This window comes from Triturus cristatus, chromosome 3_2 (genome assembly GCF_964204655.1).
Source record: "Triturus cristatus chromosome 3_2, aTriCri1.1, whole genome shotgun sequence".
NCBI classification, from domain to species: Eukaryota; Metazoa; Chordata; class Amphibia; order Caudata; family Salamandridae; genus Triturus; species Triturus cristatus.
In genome coordinates this window covers 961,394,998-961,405,171 of record NC_140584.1, presented here as the reverse complement: position 1 = coordinate 961,405,171, position 10,174 = coordinate 961,394,998, and the positions used below count along the sequence as shown (strand labels likewise).

The following is a 10,174-nucleotide window of genomic DNA, read 5'->3' as shown; positions in this document are numbered from 1 at the left end:
GAAAGTTAGCCTTTGCGTGCCTGACCATCTCAGTCCGCCTCTGCTGTGTGTGTGTGTTCTGCCTAGCAACAGTACAGGAGCAGGGCTGGGGGATTCCAGGAGACAGGTTGGCTGCCAGGTGGTGGGTAGAGAGATTACACCAGGATGGGTGGGAGGAGTGCACCCTGACTCTTGAATAGACCTGTGCTCTGCCACCACAAAGCCGGCGCCGCCCCCTGTGGAGCGGCTGATGTCTCTGCCCTGCTGCTGAAAGGAACAAGCCGAGTCACCACAACAGAGTGCTCCAAAACCGGACTGAGCCAGGCCCAGGCCCCCTGGCGCTAAAGAACAAAAGAATCCCTGTATAAAAGTAGGAGCCTGGCTCCTAAGAAATCAGATCCAGATTGAACCACGAAGGAACTCTGCCCGACTAGAAGGACCTGGAAGAAGCTGAAGGAGGAGTAACTTTCCCTGACCTGAGGGACTGGCCTGCAGTAGGTGCCTTGCTGAGGAAGGAGAGGAAAAAGACTGAAAGAGACTTTTGCACTTTGTTCTTCAACTATCTCCAAGGGCTTGGAAGAAGAGCTTGCCCCCTGAACTGAACCCCAGGACCAGTGGGTTCACCGTGTCTCCGCTCGTCTGAGAACTCGAGCCGTGTGCTTTCTCCCGCCGGAGTGCCCTGCGCACCTTCGCATCCCTCCTAGGGCCGTGACACCCAGAAGCCGGGCCGCCTCCACTCGCCGAGAGCCCCGCTCTACCTGAGTCGCTCTGGACCCATCGAGTCTGGCCGTCCCGCTTCCCTGTCACCTGCCTGCTACTGGAGCGCGCTTGGTGCCCTCTCGCCCTCCCGCCGGATTTCTAGTGGGGAAGTGAACTCCAGCCTCGGACGGCCGCCCGTACGTCGTAACGTATCCGGCCGCCCCGCTTCACCTCCCAGCCTGAGTCTGACCGTGCCGCCCTCCGCAGTGACCTCCCGCACAGTCCGTGTCGGAGGCCCTGGCCGCACCTGTCTACCGAGAGCCGCCCGCTGAATTCTTGATCCGGAAGACCCACGAGGTGCAGAACCTGCATCTCCCCTGAAGACTCGTCCAAGCACATCGCACGTTCCCAGGTACAGTGAACTATCTATCGGACTCGGGGTCCGCAACGTTCTGATTTCCCCGTATCACTGTATCCCGGGTGCACTGCGCATCATCGTGACTGGACCGACTCTACCGAGCCCTGTGAAGCGCTCGTGATCGAATAAATGACCAAAGACAAGAACAGTGCCTAATTATCATCTTGTGGCTTCCATTTCGCAACCGTTATTGATGGTCTTGTACATGCCTGCGTAACAAAGAATCTTTTATATAAAGCATCCGTCTTTTTGATACAACTTACGCCTGGTGTCCGTTTGTGGGGGATCATTGTGGTTTACTGTGTGTGATCATAAATGCTTAACTGACTAGCGCCCTGAAGTTTAGCCCTGACTGCTCGCGCCACACTACCTATAGGGTGAGCAGGGGTTGTTCTGAAGGGGTAATTCTCTCGCCCTGAATAGAAGAAGGGACCACTGCTTGTCACAAGTACCTACCTGTGCCAACCAGAGGTTCCCCATTCTAACATTGGGTTTTATTTGACAATTGCAATTGCCAAAAACCGAGGGTCTTGCATTTTTTTGCGAGGACATCGTAATTCGATAGCCCTTGAAGTTTGAAAACTAGGTTAGTGTGCACGATGCCTGGCCGTAGTACTTTGTTTGGGTTCTTTAAATGTTGCAGCATGGATTCCCGACTAGAGGATTCATGTCCGATACCTCCAGTTGGAACTCCAATTTATGAGCTCTATAGTCGCCATGGAGTAGGTCCTATCGTATATAATGAATATTGGATTTGATATACTAAAAATGATGGTGTTCTTAGTTGGCCACCACATGGTAGTTTTGAAACTGCAATATTGGATAATCTTGAAACTAAATTGTTTAAAAAGAAGGCTAGGCCAGCCATGTTTGATTCCTTTCGGTTATGGCGTAAAGAGGCCAAGCAGAAAGAAATTAAACAGTCTAAGAAAAATAAGAGAGAAGGTGTTATTGCGGTGATGCGGAATGCAGAACAGTATCAGCAAGACAAGGATGATAAGGAGCAGGAGGTTTCTGCTAGATTGCATCATATGGCGGTGGATAAATGTTATCCGGTTTTACCGTCTAGTCCTGATAAGACGGGAGAAGAAACGGTCGAGGATTCCTTATTGTCTTATCTATTGAAATCACCACCTCCCTATGCACCAGATACTGTGGGTTCTGTGATTCCTCCTGCTCCCCAACCTGCTGTCTTGGCGGCTGCTGGACAGCCTGTTGTTCCTCCTGTTCTTCCGAATCCTCTTGTGCCGCAAATTGTTCATCCTCCGCTACCCGCTCTTTTCCCTATTGCTCCTTTGCCTGTACCTCTTCAGCCTATTGTTACTACTACTCCTGCTATCTCGACTACTTCTACTAGTTCTACGGTTACCCCTGATGTAGTTACTCCTGTGCTTCCTTCTTCTTCCTCTTCTGTTCGTAGTCGCATATTTAATGCTGTCGCTCATCTCTATTCTCCGCTTTTTGGGCCGATACTTGGGTCCGATCTTTCTGATGTCTCTCAGAGGAGTAGTCAAATTCCTGATGGTAGAGAACGTGAGTCGTTGGTAAAACTGGCGCGTAAATGGATTAGTTATCCTGCGAAGTACACTTCGCGTATAGTCTTCGAGACATTTTCTCAGTTTAATGAGCCCACACAAAGATTTGTGTACGAGGAAATGTGTAAATCTTTGCGAGAAAAGTGGGATACTGATGCGGTAGACAATGTACCGCCCGAGATGACTGAACTTCAGAATCACTTTGAGTGGTATGATTGTGGGTAGTAATGTCCGACATGCTTTAGAGCGTCTGTTATCTTTTCGATCTACGGTATCACCTCGAGCATTGTTTAAGGACGAAGCTGAGGAGCGGATGGCACAATCCCAGTGTAGATGCCAGGTGATGCTGCTGCTAACCCTGCCATTCCGCCACACTTTCAGAGAGTTTGGATACACCTCCCCTGGAAGCGATCAGAAGTTCTGCAGGTGAAGCAAACTTTGCCTGACCCCCGCAAAAATCCGGCAGGTTATTATAAGGAGTTATCCCAACTAGTGGATGCTACTATTATGAACCTTGCCGATATCGATATGTTGTTTGGTAATGTAGTACCTCAACCCATTTGGGCGAAAATCCGCCAAGAGAATCACGTAGCCGAGTTAGGCGGTGATTGGGCTGCTCTTGCTGCGGCTGACGCACGGCAAGTTGGTGGGGCTAAACCTGAACAGCTCATTGAGAATCTGCCCCAGAGGATAATTACACTTATGAAGACACTTATGCCGGCAATAAGAGTTAACTGGGATAAACTGTCCGCGTGCAAACAAAAGAAGGACGAGAGTGTTTCCGATTTCTTTACGAGATTTGAGGAGGCATTCATTGATCACAGTGGTCAGGATATGAGCACTGAGGGAGGTCAGCGACTGTTTGTTGATAAATTTGTATCGAATCTGCTGCCTGAACTAAGCAACAAATTGAAGAATTCTGAAAGTTCGTGGGCTGTTTCTACCACTGCTCAAATATTAGCTACGGCTCAATACTACGAAAATAGAGAGAAAGAAGAAAGCGAACGTGCAGATAAGAAAACGAAGGATCTTAAAACTAAGGTCTTATTGCAGCAAGCGTATTCTCCGCGCTCGAATCAAAATAACTTGCAACAGCAAAATCGATTACAGTCACAGTTTTCTAGGTCGCAGTCGCGTACCGACTCCTCTACACCGCGAACTATGTTGGGGTATAATCAATGCGCATATTGTAGGGGTGAGGGTCATCTGAAGTTTAATTGTCCAGTTTTGCGTGACCGCAACAATGGTGTTTCAGCTCGAGGAGGTCGTAGTGGTCCTCAACAAGCATCGCGTGGTAGAGGTCGCGGTGTTACTCAGAATCAGAATGAGCGTCTTGCCACTTCAGCAGACTCGCAAAATTGCTTTGATCGGCGCGATTTATCGGCTGGTAGATCTGCACAGTATCATGTGGACGACTATTATGTCGAGCATGATGTTGCTGCTGACGGTCATTATTAGGACAGCCATAGACAAAGAAAGGGAGTAGTATCGGTTCCGGTTGATCAGAGAGGGCCTTACGTTACAGTTGCCACAATGGGCGTAGTTGAGCCTTTTCTGTTGGATACTGGTGCAGCGAAAAGCTCCATCATGCATTCGAAACTCCCTGGCGCGCCTTTGTCTGGCTTAACGAATGTTTCCGTTGGATTCTCTGGCGCCCCCGTTAGCAATCCAGTTTCTAGCCCGTTCCCCCTTATAATTGGGTCTCGTGAGTTAGAAGCTCCTTTGCTTTTGACTACTGGTTGTGGTGAGAATCTTTTGGGCCTGGATTTGTTGAAGCGGTTATATGCGACTTTGTACTGTTCTCCTGCGGGAGTGGAGCTTACGTTGGGTCAGAAAGTGATCTCTCCTATGTATTTGTCGACTGGTAAGCTCCCACCGGAATTGAGTTCTCTTCCTAAGTCTTTGTGGGCGACGGGTCCCAACGACGTGGGCCTGTTGGATATACCGCCTTATGTTGTTCAATTGAAATCAAATGTGCGCTTACCACGCATTCCCCAGTATCGTATCTCACTTGATGGTGAGCGAGCACTATTAGCGATCATTTACGATTTGATCGATAAGGACGTCATCGAAGAAACTCGGGGTAACGTGTGTAATAGTCCTGTGTTACCTATTTTGAAACGAACTGATCCATCTAAGCCTCCTGTGTATCGTTTTGTTATTGATTTACGGGAGGTAAATAAAATTGTGATTCCACAGTTCCCCGTAGTGCCCGACATTACGGCTTTGCTGACTCTGATTCCAGCTTCTGCATCATGGTTCTCGGTAATCGATCTGAAGAATGCCTTCTTTAGCATTCCAATTGCTGAGGAAAGCAGAGATCTATTTGGTTTTTCGTTAGGTGGTCGCAGTTTCAGGTTTAAACGCGCACCTCAGGGCTACTGTGAGAGTCCATCGATCTATAGTCAAGCGCTTAAGAGCCAACTTGATGCGTTTGTGTTACCGACTGGTGCGGCCTTGATTCAGTACGTTGACGATCTGTTGGTAGCTGCTGACACTGAACAGATTTGCAAAACTGCTACAGTATCACTGTTACAGCATCCATGTGACTTGCATCACAAGGTGTCACCCTCTAAATTGCAATATTGTTGTCAAGAAGTAACCTATCTCGGTCACTTATTGTCAAAGGAGGGAAGAAGGTTGACCCCAGAAAGAATTGCAGCGATTGCTCGAATGACGGTGCCAACAACTCAGAGAGATGTGCGTGCCTTTCTAGGTATCACGTCATACTGCAGACAGTGGATCCCAAACTTTTCACTGTTAGCGAAGCCATTGATAGCTCTCACGTGCAAGGATGTTTCGACTCCCTTGCCGTGGACGGAAGAATGTCAGAAAAGTTTTTCTGAACTGCGCGATGCGTTGTGTTCGGCTCCTGTGTTAGGTACTCCTGATTACAGTAAGCCATTTACACTATACGTTCACGAGAGAGAAGGTTGTGCATTGAGTGTTTTGACGCAACAATTTGGTGGTAAGCAGCGTCCATGTGCATATTTTTCCTCGACCTTAGACCCGGTAGCTAGAGCGTTGCAGAGTTGCTTGAGGGCGACAGCGGCAGCTGCGGTGTCTATTCGACAATCCGCAGGTCTGGTTATGGATAATATGCTTACAGTGATGGATCCGCATGCAGTTGACACTCTCCTGAATCGTACAAAAACTCAACATCTGACGAGTGCAAGGTTGTCCGGTTACGAGTTAACACTTTTGGCAAGTCATATACAGATCAAGCGTTGTAATGTGCTGAATCCGGCGACATTGTTGCCGATTAATGTGGGATCAAATGATGTATCACCACATGATTGTTATTTACGAACTGAAGAAGAAACGAAGGGTCGCGTGGACCTGAAAAACACTCCATTGATAGACCCCGATGGCACTTTGTATGTTGATGGTTCATGTTTTAAGTTGCCGAATGGTGATGTGACGACTGCGTATGCTGTAGTGACGTTGAGTACGGTTGTGGAAACTGCGAGATTGAGTCAGAATTCAGCGCAGGCGGCAGAGTTGATTGCGTTAACGAGAGCGTGTGTCTTGTCTAAGGGAAAGCGAGTGAATGTGTTTACTGACAGTCAGTATGCATTTGGTGTTGCACATAGCTTTGGCCGATTGTGGAGAGAGAGAGGATTTATGACATCGCATGGTACGAAGATCCAACACGGACAGCTTGTGAATGATCTTTTGGATGCACTTACATTGCCTAAACAGGTGGCGATCATTAAATGTAGTGCGCATCGAAAGGTTACGGATGATGTTGGTCGTGGTAATGCATTTGCGGATGAGATTGCTAAGGAAACGGCTAAGAATCTTGCGTCTCGAATGTATGTTACGAGTTCAGTGCGGTGGCCGACGGAGACTGGTATGTGTGAAGACACTGTTGAGAGCGTGAAAGCAATTCAGAACGAGGCCACTAAAACTGAAAAGACCAAGTGGAAAGAAAGTACGGGAAAGTTAGATACCTATGGATGTTGGGTTGACTTGTCAGAATGTCAGAGGTGGATGTTACCGGATGCATATGTGCTAGCCGTTGTGACTATGGCTCACGGTTTGTCACATATTAGCGCGAAAGGTATATGTAAGCTATTGTCTCCTGTATGGAAGAATGATGGTATCGCTAAATGTGCTGAGAGAGTGGTTAAGAATTGTATGGTGTGTTTGATGTACAAACCTGGCAAGGGCACTCCCACTCCACCTGGCCATTTTGCCCCTCCTACATGTCCCTTTGAGGTTATCCAGCTGGACTTCATCCATATGGAGAGATGCAATAATCTGAAGTACGTTTTGGTTGTGGTTTGTGCGTTCTCCAGATGGATAGAGGCCTATCCTCTTAAGGATAATACTGCCTTGTCGACAGCGAAAGTCCTACTGAAGGAATACTTTCCTCGGTATGGAATGCCACAGATTGTGTGGTCAGATAATGGAAGTGAGTTTGTGGGAAGTGTGATGCAGAGTGTGTGTAAGGGCCTTGGAATTCGACAGAAATTCCATAGCGCCAATCATCCTCAGGCAGCGGGTTTGGTTGAAGGGTACAATGGTACTCTGAAACTGAAACTTGCAAAGATACAAGCTACGACTGGTTTGTCATGGCCTGATGCTTTGCCTCTGGCTCTCTTGTCAACCAGGGCGACTGTGCACTCTCGAGTAGGGCTTAGCCCATATGAGATTGTGTTCGGCCGCCCTGCAAACATTTGGGGAGTCCCGAGGCCTAAGGCCTTTGATAGCCTTGAGTATCCAATGTTAATTGATTATCTTCATGATCTGACTGCTAAACTGAGGTTAATTCATCAACAGGTCTTTGAAGCTTTACCGGCACAGACAGAGGGTCCTGGACATCGGCTCCAACCGGGTGACTGGGTTGTTACCCGCAATTTTGGCAGAAAACGCAATCTGGAGCCAAGATTTGTGGGCCCTTTTCAAGTGCTGCTGGCAACAAGGACTGCAGTTCGGTTGGAAGGCAGAAAGAACTGGGTGCATGCCACCCATACCAAAAAGGTTTCGATCCCTTCACCAGCAGATAATTGGGTGAGAACTGGTATTGCGACAGCGGAAACTGAGACTCCTCTACGTTACGTGCCGTTTAGCGATGCTCAACCTGTAGTAGACAATTCATTGCAGCCGGACACATCTGTTGAGTCGTCAGTCTTGGAGAACTCAAGGTCTGAATTGTCATCTGATCGATTGAACATTGTTTCACCAACTGAGCAATTATTTGAAGAGCAGACTCGACCTGGAAGATGACGATATTTTCTTCATTCACATGACAAAGACTAATAATTTTTTCTATATTTTCCTTTACTGTTGCCACGAACATTAAGAACCATTGCGTCCTTTGCTGATTTTTGAGTTTCCTTCTACGTGCATTTTTTTACAGCTAAGAGATTTTTATTAAGTTGGATGTTTGTTTAAGAAAACCTATCATCTGGGTTAACCGTAGGGCCGTGCGGGTACTTCCTTCTGTTTAGCAGGTTCCTGATACTAGGTCAGTTACCTTTTGTCGATTCCTGGGAACTCCTGGGGATTGATAATTGCTACTCAGAACGAAGTGCGTCAAGAACGTACGGACGGTTTTTAGAGGATGGCGTTCTCTAAGCTGTTGGAAGTAGAAAGGATGTCGGCGCAAAGATCAAAATTGCATAAGATTGTACGAACGAAATGTTTTTTGTTTCAGGTATTTCTACTGTTTCTGACTGTTTCTATGCTATTGGTGGGCGGAGTGTATTTTGGGATACAGTCGTTATTGCCTTCTGTTTCACCTACCTTTTCTCCTAAACTAAGTTCCATTACTACTGTTTCTCCACATTCCTTTCATCCTCTGCCCCAACATGAGCAGGTTAGACGTGCGGAATTCATGAATAACTCCTTTGTTCAACTCCTACATCAGCATCAGTTGGTGATGAATACTACCAACTGTTGGGTGTGTGGGTTAATGCCACATACCATGGATAGAGGTATTCCGTATTTGGTGCTTCCTTATAGTTCCCAGGGGTCAGCTCGAGCATTCCAAACTATGTTCCGTAGTGCACTAGATTCCTACCCCAGTCGAGAGCCACGTTCAGCGAACTTTGGTCCTGGTCCGTACCACAAGCCTTTGGCGATAGCGATTGCTGATCTCGATCGAGATATTTTTGATGTATCACTTATTCCAGATGTAGAGATACAAGCATATAAAGATCTGAGTGAGGCTAAGTATAGTATGTCAGTGGGTGATAGACAGCTCAAGAGCTCGTCTCCAATATGGATCGTACCCCACCTCGGTAATTTCTGCTTGAAAGGTCTTGGTCGAAATCCGAGAGCCCAGCTTGGGGACAGTGCTTGTACTGACACGTACGTTCTACCGATGCTCTCTTCCCCTGTTTTCCTGACTGCCAAGGGTACCTATTTCGTATGTTATGAGCGTGCATATACATGGTTGCCCCGTGACTTCTCGGGAACCTGTTATATTGCGAATCTTTTGCCACCGACTTTTACAGTTGCCTCCGACTATCATAAAACTAGAGTTGTGAGAGGCGTTGTCAGCAAAGAAGACACTGCGGGTCAAGAAGCAGGAGACTTCTTTAAGGGTTTCTTGCCGTTTTGGGGACCTATGGTTAATAGTAGGAACCTGAGACAGTTGACCCGTGTGGTAGAATTGACTGCTAACATAACTGCGAGTGCTCTTGGTAATTTAACAGCGGAACTTCAGGCGGATAGACTTATGACGTTGCAGAACCGTATGGTTCTAGATGTTGTTCTTGCAGATAGAGGTGGTGTGTGTAAAGTTATCCATTCGAGCTGTTGCATTTTCATTCCTGACAACGCTCCAACTGTTTACCAAGCCATCTCGAAGTTGCATAAGATCTCCGAGTCCATACACGTGGACGAGGGTAATTGGACGCTTCTAGGATGGTTTTGGGGCCTGATATCAACTTGGGGTTGGAAGATTCTGATGATCATGGGTGTTGTTGTAACGTTTCTGTTCACGTGTTGTCTTTGCGTACAGTGTGGTCCGGCCTTATGTGGCCTCTGTGCTACAACGTGTATAAGACGGCCATCAGTTACCAAAGAGACGTTGATGAATAGAATGATGTTCCAGCAGCAACTGAACGATTTGATGAATATCGAAATTGATTCTGATCTCGACTAGCGCTTGCCTACATGAGGGCAAAAGGAGCATCTGAGGTTCCGTGAGAATCTGACTGACATTTTGGGTATATTCGAAAATGGACGAGTTTGGTATCTACGAACCGCAAATGACGAGTTTAGTGGGTGTACGCGTTTTCGCTACGCTACTATGTATGGTTCGTCTCATTCTTGGGTATGTCCATCTGAACCCTTGGGTTCCATTTTAGATACGACGTCCATTTTGTCTCTTGCCCTCAAGTAGCCAGCGAACGGACACTGCCCGCTTCGTGACCCTGGGATTCCCAAGCTTTCGTGGAGGACACATGTTCCTTTGAAGGTGTCTTTTATGGCGAGGGGGCTGACACGGCAAAGGCAGATGGCCCCGCTTAAGGCTCATCCTGCCATGCCGTTTATTGTTTCAGTCGTGCATACATTAGGCACGAGTCCT

At 47.4% G+C, this 10,174-nt stretch overlaps 1 protein-coding gene across 1 annotated transcript; it reads left to right on the top strand.

Annotated features, from left to right (window-relative positions):
* Nucleotides 1-8,200: 8,200 nt before the first annotated feature.
* On the top strand, nt 8,201-9,748 carry LOC146858895 (endogenous retrovirus group PABLB member 1 Env polyprotein-like). The gene has a single exon (XM_085646922.1). The coding sequence runs from the start codon at nt 8,201-8,203 to the stop codon at nt 9,746-9,748; it is 1,548 nt and encodes a 515-aa protein (XP_085503048.1).
* The last annotated feature ends 426 nt before the right edge of the window (nt 9,749-10,174 follow it).